We start from the raw sequence: 14,331 nt of genomic DNA, 5'->3' as shown, positions 1-14,331 counted from the left end.
CTGCAGACCAGTCTTCAAAGGAGCCGGTGGGAGGGCTGAGGCCAGCAAGGGTGCCACAGGCGAGGAGGCAGTGGGAGGTGCTGGGCTGTGCTCGGGTCCAAGCCTGCCCTCTGGACAGCAGTTTGCATGCTTGTTATCATGATGTCTCAACCTGGAGATTCTCTGTATGGCTTGGGTGTTTGCTGACCTGGTTTGGGTGGGTCTTCTGGTGAGGGCAGGACCCCCCCAGCCCGCTCAGACTCCAGAGGAAGAGGACCCCCAGGCAGGCCTGCTAGGATGTTCTCACAGGCACAAAGTTCCGAGTCTGGTGGGTGGCTTCCCCACGTTCAATGCTTCTTCCGTGGGTGATGTTTCTGATGGCGAATGAGACATGAGCTATAGGCAAAGGTCTTTCCACACTCCTTACATCTGTATGGCTTCTCTCCAGTATGGGTTTTCTGATGTTTCAGGAGATTGGAACTGCAGTTAAAGGCTTTGCCACACTCACTACATTTAAAGGGCTTTTCTCTGGGGTGAATCCTCCAGTGCTTTGTCACGTCAGAGCTGTGCCTGAATATCTTCCCGCACTGGGCACACTGGAAGGGCTTCTCTCCAGTGTGGACTCTGGTGACGAACATGATCCGTCTTGTGCTTAAAGATGCACCCACATTTGCTACATTCGTAGGGCTTCTTCCTCTGGAAGGGAGTAAACATGGGAACTCCTTCAAAGTCATCTTTAAATGAAGCATCAAAGGCCTCAAACGTGTGCTCCTCATTCTCAGGACTGAGGCGGGCTTCCTTCCTGTGCTTTTGGGCCAAAGTGGGGCTCTGGTTTGGCTGTTCTTTCCCAGATGCCTTCTCTTCCTTGGCAGTGTCCTTCTGCACGTGCACTTCTGCCTCTGGGGTGCGGGTCTTATTTTTCTTGCCTGTGGGCTTCTCTATCCTTGTTTCCAGGGTAGAGGAAGGCCCCCTGGAAGCTGGCAAGGGTCAAGGAGAATGGCCAGGGGCAAAATCCTCCAGCCTACAAATTCCCTTGTAAATTCACTTCTTCAGAAAGGACTTTATTTTTCCAAGCTTGGAACTGAAGTTCTGGAACAGAAGAGTGCCAGCAACTCTTCTGAGGCTGGAGAGAAACAAGACCATGAACTGTTAGATTAAGTGAATGTCTGGGAGGAACTGAGTTACAAAGTGACAGATGGGCAGGGAAAGGGTGGCAGAGGCATGCAGACATGGCCCTCTTCCTTTCTTGCTGGTGTATGCCACCCGGACATCTCGTAAGTTTCAGGCTGGACATGACCAAAGAATTGATTTCCTAGAACACCCCCACCCCAATCTCACTCTTCCCAGTTTTCCTCATCTGGGTAAATGTCATCATTTACTTAGTTGGTCACCAAGGAATTTTTTTTTTTATGTATTTCTTTGGCTCTGCCAGGTCTTAGTTGTGGCATGCAGGATCTAGCTCCCTAAGCAGGGATTGAACCCGGGCCCCCTGCATTAGGAAGGTGGCACCGTAGCCACTGGACCACCAGGGAAGTCCCTAACCAAAGAATTCTTATTCCTCTGCCAGGGGTGGCATCTCCACACCTGCATCCAGCAGGATTCATGTGCACCATGGACCAATAACTGCTGTGTGGCCCCCAATTGTGGAGTTTCCCTGCCCTTTATTTGCTCCTTCTCCACTTCTTGTATTTGGGACCAGACTACGTGCTTCTAGAGCTACAGGCCATGAGAGCCACGTGCGACTCTCACAGAAGGTATCGCCCATCAGTTCAGTTCAGTTCAGTCGCTCAGTCGTGTCTAACTGTTTGCGACTCCATGAACCACAGCACACCAGGCCTCCCTGTCCATCACCAACTGCTGGAGTCTACCCAAACCCATGTCCATTGAGTTGGTGATGCCATCCAACCATCTCATCCTCTGTTGTCCCCTTCTCCTTCTGCCCTCAATCTTTCCCAGCATAAGAGTCTTTTCAGATGAGTCAGCTCTTCACATCAGGTGGCCGAAGTATTGGAGTTTCAGTCCTTCCAATGAACACCCAGGACTGATCTCCTTTAGGATGGACTAGTTGGATCTCCTTGCAGTCCAAGGGACTCTCAAGAGTCTTCTCCAACACTACAGTTCAAAAGCATCAATTCTTTGGCGCTCAGCTTTCTTTATAGTCCAACTCTCACATCTATACATGACCACTGGAAAAACCATAGTCTTGACTAGATGGACCTTTGTTGACAAAGTAACGTCTCTGCTTTTTAATATGCTCTCTAGGTTGGTCATAACTTTCCTTCCAAGGAGTAAGCGTCTTTTAATTTCATGGCTGCATTCACCATCTGCAGTGATTTTGGAGCCCCCCAAAATAAAGTCAGCCATTGTTTCCCCATCTATTTGCCATGAAGGGATGGGATCAGATGCCATGAACTTAGTTTTCTGAGTGTTGAGCTTTAAGCCCACTTTTTCACTCTCCTCTTTCACTTTCATCAAGAGGCTCTTTAGTTCTTCACTTTCTGCCATAAGGGTGGTATCACCCGCATATATGAGGTTATTGCTATTTCTCCTGGCAATCTTGATTCCAGCTTGTGCTTCCTCTAACTGCCCATCACCTGTATAAAACTCGGTCCCACCCTCACCCTGGCCCTCCTGAGTCCTCCATCAGCCAGTGAATCCCATCACATCCCTGCCAAATCCCCCGTGGTTCCCCTCACACTTCTGCCCTGCCCCTTCCCAAGCACCCTTAGGTTCACCACACATTCCCAGTCCTTCCTGCCTCAGCACCTGGCTGCCCACAAACAGGTCCTGAGAACTGGTGCTGGCCCCTCACTCACTAAGAGCTCTGCTCTGAGGGTTCTTCTCAGAGAAGCCTCCCTGACCTCATGCCCTGTCTCCTTACCAGGCTTTCATTCTCCTTGTGGCCTTAACTGGAGCTGACTGTCCACTGAGGGCCAAAGCCCCAGGGAACCATCTGCTAGGCTCTTGAGTGCATTATCTAAAAAATTTGACAGTCTCTGTCCCTAATTCCATCTAAAAGCATTCTAATATCACCACAAAATTCAAACAGAAATCAGTCAGTCCCAGTGACAGATCAGGCCCAGGTACCTGTAGAAGCATTACCAGCATGGCTCATGTTTCATTGGTTAAGAAGCTTCACCTATTCCTTTTCTGTATTATTTCTGAGCTTCCTTAACCTGTCTCTTCCCTCAGTGCTAACAAATGGACTTCTAGGATAAAGCTTGACAAACTTGAGGCTCTTTAACCACAGGCCAAAGAAGTCTTCATAAGATAGGAGAAAGCACTTTCCCAAGAAAGCAGATCCTGTTCTGAGTCCTTGAGTCACCCTTGAGAGACCTCCCATGGCCTGTGCGGTCACCTGATCTCCTGGGAGGTCCACATTCTGCCAAGCTGTCTCACCCCAAAATGTGGTGCTCTAGATGGTAACATTTCAAGTGAAGTATGTTTTGAGGGATAAATCCTTTGCATTTCCTTTAAATCAAAGCAGATACTAAGTCTTCATCCACTCTCCCGTGCACAGAGGCAACACATAAAATGAATGGACAGTTCTCCCATCTTGACAAGAATTTGAGAGTCTGGTTTCTTCTAAATGAAAATGTTTACATACACTTGACTCAGATTCAGGCCAGTGTCACTCTCTGAAGGCTCTCTTGGAGTTGCTTCTGGGAGGAGGGTGTTCTTAGCATTAGGTGGGAGCCAGAACTGAGGATGGCAGGTCATCTAGGCTGAGGGAAGCATACAAATATGGGGGCATCTCTGCTGGGGAGGCAGGTAGAACTAAGGCAGAGGATCAGAGCCCCAGTCAGCCAGGCTGCAGTTTGAGCTGAGGTCTAGTTTCAGTAGGAAACAGATGAAAACCAAGACCAATAGGAAAGTGCCATCAACCCTCTAGCCCATGGCTCTCCAGGGCAGATGTAAACTCATCTTGGCTCTATGCTGACCCACTCGATGGAGAGGAGTGGTCCTTGGACCCACTGAGCCTGACATCTGCTGGCTGGGCTCCAAGGACTGTTCTTGTCACTCCATCCGTGGCTTGTCACTGACGTGCAGTCTCCTGATGAGCTGAGGGCAAGGATCCTTCTTTTTCATTCTGGAATCCCTAATTACTTGGCTGGAGACTGCACCTTCTGCTGCTCCCAAAACATTCTACATCATCATTATGTCGGCCTAACTCAAACAGGTGCTTAATGGCAGAGACTGGACATATTCACTTCTCTAAGCCCTGTGCACACCAAGCAATAAAATAATTGTTAGAAGTGGAACCGATCTGAGGTCATTGTTTTGGTCTTCTCATTTCACAGATCTGTAGGCCTGGTAACTGCTATAGCCACGCAGGAAACGCAATCTACCTTGCCAGAGCAGACCACAGCCCTGACCTAAAGGTACGTGCTCTGTCACTTCAGTGTAGCTCCTTCACTCTCTGGGCCAGGCCGCCTGTAACATGAAACTTTGGGTATCTAGCTGCAGCAGGACTCCCTGGTAACCTCATTCGCCCTCAGAAGCCAGGGTCTCAGTGAGAGATGGGATTACTAGTGGGTTTTGAGATCCAAGGGCAAACATGCACCCAAGCAGTGTGCAGGCCCTGGGCCTGTCAGAAGGCCCGCAGCGGTGTCGAAGCCGAGAAGAGGGGCCCTGACAGCCTCGCCAGCCGCGGGTGCAGGGCCGAGGTCTCCTTCACCTCGATTCGCACGGAGTTGGTCCTTGCGCACCTCGCCCTTGTCCCCGCGGAACCAGGGAGCCGAGAGCGCGGTGGCCGATGCCCTGGGTGGGGAGTCCACACGACGCCAGAGGGACCCAGTGAGTTCCCGCATGGAGATGGGGGCGGGTGCGCTCCTCGCAGGGTCCCTGGGCTGGAAGGGACGCGTCCTCACCAAGGCGAGCCGCACCCCCAGGTGCCAGCAACGAGCACCAGGAATCTTCTCAGTCGAGCAGCCGCGCCTCTGCGCCGGCCGGAAAGGCCCGCCGCTGGCCCCGCCCCTTCCTGCGCCGTTCTAGGTGGCCCCGCCCCTTCCTGCGCCGTTCTAGGAAGTGAAGTCGCGGGCCTCTCGGTGGTGCGCCCTGCAGGGCTCGGGCCCCGCAGTTGGTTTCACCTCATTTCAGTTTATCCCCCTTCGCCCACACTCGGTACCCGCAGGAAGAACCTGCTCCCAGGCCGGCGTTTCCGGTGCCGTTCTAGGCGGCGAGGCCCCAGCCTCTCGGTGGTGCGCCACGGGTGACTCCGCCCCCGACCCGAGCTCCTCCCACTCACTCGCGTCGCAGCACACGCCCCCTTACCTCGGCCGCCCACCCAGTCTCGCCCCTCTGACCTGCGCACTCCCTCCCTTCCGCTCCTGCCCCCATCACTCACCCCAGCCCTCCTTGCTCCCCTCTGCACCCCCTCCCTCACTCGTGCCCCCCACCCCCGCCACCTGTTTGAGTTCCACAGAAGCAGCAGGCCTGCTGTGGCCTCCGTTCAGCCGCACTGGCCACTCCCTCTGCCTGCAACACTTGTCCCCAGCTGTCTGCTTGGCTCATTCCCACTTACCGCCTGCGGAGAGCTCACCTCCTAGAGGGGACCCCTGACCTCTGACCACCCTGGGTGTGTTAGTTTTCTGGTTATCACAAGCTTAGCAGCTCAAAACAGTACCTGTTTGTTGTATCAGGGTTCCTTTGTTGTGCCACGGTTTCCTCTATCACGGTTATAGCACTTTTTCTATCCACCGTTTGTTATATCACCGTGGGACAGGAGTCCAGGCGAGGCTTAGCTGGTCCTCTGCTCAGCCTCCGAAGGCCGCAGTCAGGGTTCTCAGCGTGAGGTGAGGATCTGCTTCCACACTCGTGTGGCTGTTGGCAGGCTTCCTTTCTTGGTGGCTGTGTGACTGAGGGCCAGCTTCTTCTGGGCTGTCGGGAGGCTGACCTTTGGTCTTGCAGATCACCCACAGTTCCCTGCCACGTGGCCCTCTCTGTGCTCCTTCAGGGCCAGCAGAAAGCCTCTGGCCCCAGTCTGCTGGGGTGAAGTCTCGTGGTACCTAACCTCCCATCACCTCTGCTGTAGTTCACTGGTTAGGAGCACGTCCCGGACACCACTGGCACCGTTGGTGATCACATTTTGTAATACCACAGCATTCTGCCTCTTCCTCCACTTCTTGGTACCCACCCTTCCCTACTTTTTTTTTTTTCCATAGCACTTTCAGCTTTCCAACAGGCTATGGAATTTCCTGTTGTGTTTATTATGTTCATCTTCCCTTCCCACACCAGAAAATGAAGTCTTCTGGGGGTGGGCTGCTTTGCTTTCTCTGTTTCCTGATGTGTTCTTCCAGTAGCCTGGCAGGTGGTGGGGCTCTCATTATAGCAATTCAGTGAATGGGCACTTGGCCCTGATGCCCCTAGATGCTGCCTTCTCTTACGTGTCTCTGGCTCTGGCTCCTGTTGTGCATCTGTCCCTTAGACTTTATCCTTGCAGGAGCTTCAAGTACTGCAGTCTCAACATACTCAAGACCAAATTCAACTCTGCTCCCTCTTTGTTGCTACAGTCTTTGTTGCTACTATATTATGTTCAATAATATAGTGGTAGCCAGGTCTTTTACCAGCAAAAGCAAGTTTCTTTGGGAATAGCCCAAGGAATTGCAGTTCAGGAAATTGGAGCTATCGTGGCTCGGAGGTAAATCCAGAGTGTTGCGGGCATGCACTGGACCGGAGGAGTTGGGCGACTTTTACGATGGTTCTTCCTAGAGACACAGATTACTGAACTGTGGGTGTTTCCTCTACTACGCTTCACACAAATTTACTTAGGAAAGCTAACATCCGCCCCCTCAGGCTTACGGCTGATGGCAAGCGGTGGGTGGTAACTATATCCATTTTCCAATTATGTAACTTTCCTGATATTCATGCACTTACAGACCTACTAGGAGGTAAATCCCTTGGGCATTACCTGAGCCTGGACGGGGAGAGGGCCTGGCAAGGGAAGCCAGGCATTCCCGCATGTCCTTCGGTATGTGTGCACCCTGGGCGGAGGAGGGCTGTGTCTGCAGCTGGTGGATCACAGCCTGGCCCTGGGGGTGTCCCAGCAGCTGCCGCTTTCTTCAAGGGTTTCTCGCCCAGGATGTCCTGAGGTTGGGACTTCACAGGACTGCTCCTCTCCAGGACACCCGCTCTGTGGGGCTGAGATCCCGCCTGCCTCCACCTCCACCAAGTATCCTGGCTTTCTTTCTGAGAGGATTATGAAGCTGAGTAAGGGGGTACCCCGAGGGGCTTCTTTTCCCACGTTACTCCAGTATAGCCCCCACCCCAGTTCTCCACCTGTGGGAACCCAGAGCCGCCCTGGTCCCACAGGTGAGGGCAGTTTTGCTCTGCTCTGGTCAGCATTCTTGATACTGAAATGCCATTCCGTATCCCCATGTCCCCGCCCCCCTGCTCTCAGGCCAGATGCCTTCCAGGCTCTGACTCCCCTCTGTTCCGGAGAGTTCCTGGTGGGACTGGGTGCCACAGAGTCGGCAGCCTCGCTCAACTCCCACCTCTGACCAGTGCCTGAGTCCATCAGCTTCTGCAAACCCTGGCGGTCCCTGGAGGGCGCCGCTCGGTCTGTCCAAGGCCGATGGCCGGGAATCTCTGTCCTCAGGAATGTCCTGCTTTGGAGTCACTGCTTCATCCTCACCCAGTTTTCGTGGTCGAGAACAAGAACAGGAAACGTGACCATGGCCACCTGTTTCCTGTGCTGAGGAAGTCCGGAGAAAAACACCAAATGAATGGAACCGGTGTGGGGTGGGGTGACCAGGGGGGGATCTGCCTGCTGGGACAGGACCCCCGAGCCCCTTGTCCAGCTGGTAACTCAGGTGAGCCCAGCAAAGAAGGGAATACAGCATTCTCCCTGAGCTTGCTGCCAACTCCAGGGCTGGGTGGGGACACAGGACCTGAGGGGAACCCAGGGGGTGGTTTCCAGTGGGGTTGGTGCAGCAGCTGGAGAGGGGGTGGAGAAGGCCCAGGGGATGGGGTTTGCAGGCTGGCAGAGGCCTGTTTGCATTTATGAAGAAGATGTGTGGGAAGGACCTGGTGCTTCGAGCTTGGCTGCTGTTGCTACGGGGCTTGTGGGGAACAGAGGCAACCTTAGGACCAGATGGGCAGAGTACTGAGGGAGCCAGCAGGAGCGGGCGACCCTGCCTGGCCACCAGCCATGCACGTGAAGGCCACACATGGGGCCTGATGCTCAGAAGTCAAGTCTTGGCTTTTTGAACCAAGCTCCAGCCATCCCAGCTCCTGTCTGCCTGCAGGTCCCCCTGGGCCAAGCCAGGCCCCTGCCCCTCCTCGCCATCTCCACCACCCTGGCAAGCACTTCCTTTAAATTCAATTCAGGATATTAACCACGCTCTGTGCCCCCAACAGAGCCCTGTCTTAGCCCCTTATGATGGGCTGAACTGTGCCCCGAGATTCATGAGCTGAAGTCCTAACATCAGGACCTCAGGATGGGCCTGTGTTTGGAGATGGGGGTTTTTAAAGGTGATTTAGGTACTCAACATTCAGAAAACTAAGATCATGGCATCCAATCCCATCTCTTCATGGCAAATAGATGGGGAAACAATGGAAACAGTGACAGAGTTTATTTTGGGGGGCTCCAAAATCACTGCAGATGGTGACTACAGCCATGAAATTAAAAGACACTTGCTCCTTGGAAGAAAAGTTATGACCAACCTAGACAGCATATTAAAAAAGCAGAAACATTACTTTGCCAACAAAGGTCTGTCTAGTCAAAGCTATGGTTTTTCCAGTAGTCATGTATGGATGGGAGAGTTGGACTATAAAGACAGCTGAGTGCCGAAGAATTGATTCTTTTGAACTGTGGTGTTGGAGAAGACTCTTGAGTCCCTTGGACTGCAAGGAGATCCAACCAGTCCATCCTAAAGGAAATCAGTCCTGAATATTCATTGGAAGGACTGATGCTGAAGCTGAAACACCAATACTTTGGCCACCTGATGTGAAGAACTGACTCATTTGAAAAGACCCTGATGCTGGGAAAGATTGAAAGCAGGAGAAGGGGCTGACAGAGGATGGGATGGCTGGATGGCATCACCGACTCAATGGACATGAGTTTGAGTGAACTCCGGGAGTTGGTGATGGACAGGGAGGCCTGGTGTGCTGTGGTCCCATGGGGTCACAAAGAGTCAGACACGACTGAGTGACTGAACTGAACTAAGGTACGTGAGGTCATGAGAGTAGCCCTAACCCACGCTGACTGGTGTCCTTATTAGCAGAGCAGGTCAGGACACAGACACACACAGAGGAATTGGTTCACACTGTCTTGGAGGCCGAGAAGCCCCCAGTCCACTATCTGGAAGGAGGAGAGTGGGGGCGTGGTGGTGTCGTTCCCTCTGAGCCCTAAAGGCCCGAGAAGCAGGGGTTCCAACATTGGCAGGCAGCAGAGGATGGGCATCCCAGCTCCAGAAGAGGGAGCTGGTCCTTCCTGCCTTTTGTTCCGTCTGGGCCTTGGATGGCCTGGGTGATGCCCACTCACCTGGGGCAGTGATCTTTCTCAGGCCCACCATTCACATGTCAAGTGTTCTGGAAACACCCTCACAGAAACATCAGGAATAACGTTTTGCCAGCTGCACGGGCATCCCTTAGTCCAGGCGTGCTGACACACAAAATGGACTGTCCTGGCCTCCAAGGCGGACACAGCCCTGCCACTCCTGACCTCTGGACCATAAGATAACTCATGTGTGTGGTTTGTGGTCATTTGCTTTGGCAGCCATGGGGAGCAGGGCCTCTGATCCGGATGGATGTGTTCCCCGCCAGCCTCCTGGGAAGGCGCAGAGGTGCTTCTGGGCCGGATGGGAAGGAGGGGCTGACCACACAGCCTCCCGGGGCCTCTGGCTTCTCCTTCCAGGGACTGGCCTTGAGCGCCGAGCCCTGTGACAAGGCCCTGGCTGTGACTGTCCACTGGCACCTCAGACTGGACTCGGCCTGGGGATCCAGCTGGGTCTTGGCCGCCATCCAGCTGCTTGCAACCTCTGGCTCAGGTGCCCTGGCTCCATTGTCCACCGGCCTATGGCCCCCCGGGAAGGTGGCCACTGTTGACCAGAAGCCCCGGGCTGGGTCCCGGACCTGCCACCACCAACTGCGTGACCCTGGGCAGATGTGTCGTCTCCGTCGGGTGGACTGTCGTGTGCCAGGATGGTGGCGTTTCCTTACTAAGAGGTTTCCCTTGGTGAGGAAAGGGGAAACATACGGTGGGAGGCTGCTCTGCCTGCAGGGACACGGGGCAGGCGAGATGGAGGGCTGGGCTTCCCAGCCCAGGGGGAGTTCAGCTGGTGGGCACCAGGGCCCTCTGTGCCTTGTTCCATACCACTCTGACGGGGAAACTGAAGCCCAGCCCTCTCTTTCCCACTCCGGGACTTGGCTCCGTCCCGGAACCAGTCACGGAGGCCGAGCGCCCAGTAGCCAGCGACACCCGTCCAGCTGGAGCAAAGGCTGGGGAAGCCGTGGGGCTCCTGCCCTGCCCCCTCGCTTCTCCCTGACTGCCCCCTCCTCTGCCCCGTCCCCGCCCCAAGCTGAATGCTTGGCTGCAAAGTCCCATCTGAGCCATACACCACCTGCCTCCCTCTCTTTTCTCTTTGTCTTCCAGCCCCTCATTAATTCCATTCACCCCAAGCCGCCCTGGGTGGGGGCCTTTCCTCCTGTAGGCCAAGGAAATCTTCCTCCCCAAGTCTCCTCCCTACAAGGGCCTCCCCTCTCATGGATGGATGTAGGTTTTTTTTTTGGCAAGAAGTTGGGGAGCAAATTGGGGTGGGCTCCCCGCTGGCATGCAGTGAGTGTTTTCTCTGCTGGGGGCGGGGAGTTGTGTGGACCCACCCTGTGAGCCTCTGAGGCCTGGACTTAAGGCCCACGTGCTGGCCATCCTCCATGCACAGGCAGGGAGAGGAGGCCAGGATGCTGGAAGGGGAAACCGAGGAAGGGCTGCTGTGGCTGAGGAACCAGTGCCGCGGGGTCATCACAGGTGCTTCCAGTTTATTCTCCATGGTCTGGGGGAGGGGACAGGAGACAGCGGACAGAGTGCTGGCCAGCCAGGGTGCAGGCCATGCTGGGCGCGAGGAGGGAGCGCCCCACTCAGAGCCCCATCTCCTGAAGGCTGGCCAGGAGGCTGAGCAGGACGGTGGCGGCCACAGTCGCAGGGCTCCCCTGGGGGCCGCCTGCCCCCCTCCCCTGGGGGTCTTGCCAGGGTGGGGTGTTGCACAGGCTGGACTGGCAGCAGGATATGGTCGTCAGAGATCCGTCCACCGTCCTGCTGATGGCTTGACATGTGTCTGCACACCATCCCGAGTAGGTGGTCTGGGGACCTGACTCTGTGGGGGGAGAGAGCGGGTCCGGTGGGATGGGACACGGCAGGGATGGGGCCCCTCACAGGCGTGGGTGACGCCGTCCCACCACCCCCGGGTGGCCCCTCACCAGTGTTCCAGGAGGAGACGATGGCTTTGCATGTCCCGGGGAGCACGCAGCTCTGCACCTGCTCGCAGCTCTCCCCCTTGTGCAGGGACTGGCACGTGTAGCACTGCGGCCCTGGGGGGCCGGGTGGGCTCAGCTATGCAAGGGGCACAGCCCCCAGAGCGCCCCCAGCTCACCCACGCCTGCCGCTTCCCAGCCTCTTCCCCTTGGAGGTCTCTTCCCAATTCCGGTCCGCCTCTCCCACTCTCAGCTGACCCCCTCAAACCCTGCCCTGCTGGAGCCCTCTGTGCCCCCACATCAGGACTGGCCCCCTTATCTCCCGCCTCGCCCCCCGCTGCCCTGCCTCACCGGGACAGTTGTGTACTTCTGAACTGGACTCCACACCCAGGGCCTTTGAGTCACCGGTCTCTCCACCCTGGGGCTCTGCTGTGCCCCTGTCTGCTTGGTGAACTCCTATTTAACCTCTCTGCCCCAGCACCACTGCCCCTCCCAGGACTGGCTCCTTCTCTAGCCCCCTCCTCCGGACAGCAGTTGGGGGTCACTGCCAGGGTGAGAAATGAGGGTGTGCTGAGTGCCAAGGGCCCCTCCTCCCCCTTCCCCCACCTTGAGGGCATGGACCTCGCAGCGGAGGCCTCTGCCTGTGGGTTCCTCACTGTCAGCCTCGAGGCACCCATGCGAGTGCTGAGAAACAGAGCTGAGCGCCCCCATGCTGGGGCGGGGTGGGCAGGTACCTGAGCCCCTGCTGCCCGCAGGCACGCCGGCCTCCTCTTCCTCCTCGTCCTCATCGTCGTAGCCTTCGCGCCCAGCGTCCGGGTCGTCATCCTCGTCCTCCTGCGCCCGCCCTCTCCCTGGCCGCGCAGGGACACCTGTAAACCTCCACTACCCAGGCACAGAGGACACAGGCTTGGGGCCCAGTGCCGCGCCCCCTCCCCTCGGTCCAGCACCCCCTTCCCAGTCCGTCTAACCTCCCTGGCCCTCCCAAGGTGGTGAGGTCGCTGCCTGGGTCTCCGAGCCCCAGCCCCACCTCCTGACAGGCGTGCGGCCTGGTGGCATCCTTGCCAACAACACTAGGGGTTGGGCGCTGGCCCTTCACAGCCCCCTACTCCGGCCCCCAGATGGCGGGCACCCCGAAGCCTGAGAGGCTGAGACCGGGTGGCGTTGTGTGGGGAGGGTCGCCCGCGCCCTGGCTTCTGGCTGGGGCCGGGGCTGGAGGTTTGGGGACCCGTGGGGACCCAGCACAGCCCACCCACCTCCCTCTGGCCTCAGGCTGCAGGTGCTACCCGTCCTCCTCCCCAAGCCACATCTTGCCCCTGGGCTGGGTGACCCTGAGGGTCTGCAGCCTGGACGGGGGGTCCCTCTTGCTGCAGGGCCACCCCTCGTCCCACGCACCTTGCAGCCGGCACCACAGCAGAGCCAGCAGGACAGCCGCCAGTGCCTTCATCCTACGGGGCTGCCACCTCTGCCACGTCTGCTCACCAGGGCCTCACCGGGGCTCTGAATCTGTGGGAAGTGGAACAAAGGGCCTTGCCGGGGGCTTCCCAAGGCCCCGGGCCCCCCAGCTCCAGCCTCAAACAATGGGCCTCACGCTGGCCCCCAGGCCAGGCACCGGGCCAGGGACCGTCATTTCCCTCCCTGGCTCCAGTGGCGGGGGAGGGGAAGTCACTGTGGCGGCCGGTGGGCCGTCCTGTCCACCTGAGCGGTTCTGCCCTGGCCTTGCAGCCTCAGCCCTGCAGTGCAGGCTGGCCAGCGCCCACCCCTTGTCTCGACCCTGAGACCAGGTCCGGGCTGCAGCCATGGGAGCCTGGCCTCGTGTACCCTCCAGCTGCAGACAGCTGAGCGGCACCGTCAACCAGGAGTCAGCTGCGTCATCTCCAGGGGCCTTGTTAAGAGCATTTCAGAGTAAAACCCAACTGTGGTCCTCCTGCTAGGCCTCCCTCTCCCAGCAGCACTGCGTGGGCTGCCGCTGCCCTCCGGGGCGCCTCAGGGCCTCCGCCCCGCTGCCTCCTCTCCCTGGAACGCAGTCCCTGCTGACGTCCTGAGGCCATCCTGCCCCGGGGTGGCATGCCCTGTGTCAGACAGAGAGCTTCAACCCAGGAGGTCAACGGGAGACCGGACCAGACATCTGAGTCCTTGTGATAGCAAGCACATATTTGCAAACTACTGCTTCCTGCTTAAGTACAGGAAGATAAAGGATTGATAAACACTCTCAGAGGAAGAGCTGTCTGTTTCTGTGAGGAGAAACCAGCCCCTTCTGCACTGGCTTCAGGGTGTTGATACGGAGTTGTTGGCTGAGGAGGCAGGCCTTAGGGTTAGGGAGTGATGGGGGAGGAGGCGGTGCGATCGTGGGTGAGTGACAGGCTGATGGCTCTTGGCTTGCCTGTCGCGAGTTCTCTAACAAGTTCATTATGGCACACGCCCTTGCCCTAGATTTGCTAAGAACAGTCCACCCAGTGGAGCACGAAACCACCTGTAGACTTTATTAATGTTGGTATAATGAGCTGGGTTTACTAGAGGTTGTATGCCTGTCTAGTCTGGGCGCAGGCAGCCATGGCAGCCGTGGTCATTCTCTTGTGTCTCTGTGCTGTCTCTCTATCAGGGTAAACTGCCCACTGCCAGATCATAGTTTTGCCCATTCTGGGTGAGGTCGAGGGGTGGTCCTCAGATGGTTGGGGCTTAGCTTGATCCACTCCCTCTTGTCTTTTCGCCTGTCACCTCCCTGCGGCTAATGTCTAACTACCCCACGGTCCCATCTGCACGTGTCACACTCTCAGAGAGGTCTTGCGCCACCAATACCTCCTTCTCTCTCCATCCCTCGTGTTAGCCCCCTGCCCTCCGGAGCCGGCCTCCGGGACCGCTGGGAGCCTGCCTTTTCCTGCCAGTGCTGCACTGTGGGAGGGGGCTGCCCACTTCCTCCTCTGTGGGCTGCAGGGTGGGCACTGA

The 14,331-nt window shown here is 56.8% G+C and overlaps 2 protein-coding genes across 2 annotated transcripts; both read right to left on the bottom strand.

Annotated features, from left to right (window-relative positions):
- Positions 1-326: 326 nt before the first annotated feature.
- ZFP41 (ZFP41 zinc finger protein) lies at positions 327-966 on the bottom strand (the record flags this gene model as incomplete). Its single annotated transcript, XM_086335664.1, is given in 2 exon segments — positions 327-606; positions 608-966. Coding segments are annotated over 2 exon segments (639 nt in total), but the record flags the coding sequence as incomplete, so codon positions are not given.
- Positions 967-10,936: 9,970 nt separating this feature from the next.
- GPIHBP1 (glycosylphosphatidylinositol anchored high density lipoprotein binding protein 1) lies at positions 10,937-13,361 on the bottom strand. The gene is made up of 5 exons (XM_086337748.1): positions 13,303-13,361; positions 12,781-12,891; positions 12,123-12,239; positions 11,395-11,505; positions 10,937-11,291 (listed from the first exon to the last, which is right to left on the bottom strand). The coding sequence occupies exons 2-5, from the start codon at positions 12,830-12,832 to the stop codon at positions 11,056-11,058; spliced, it is 516 nt and encodes a 171-aa protein (XP_086193874.1). The 5' UTR covers positions 12,833-12,891; positions 13,303-13,361; the 3' UTR covers positions 10,937-11,055.
- Between the last annotated feature and the right edge of the window lie 970 nt (positions 13,362-14,331).

Source organism: Bos grunniens, chromosome 14 (assembly GCF_055505025.1).
Source record: "Bos grunniens cultivar Pamir isolate PY7600 chromosome 14, Bosgru_T2T1.0, whole genome shotgun sequence".
In the NCBI taxonomy this organism is placed as follows: Eukaryota; Metazoa; Chordata; class Mammalia; order Artiodactyla; family Bovidae; genus Bos; species Bos grunniens.
Note: the sequence above shows the minus strand (reverse complement) of the source record. Positions and strands in the feature narration are given on the sequence as shown.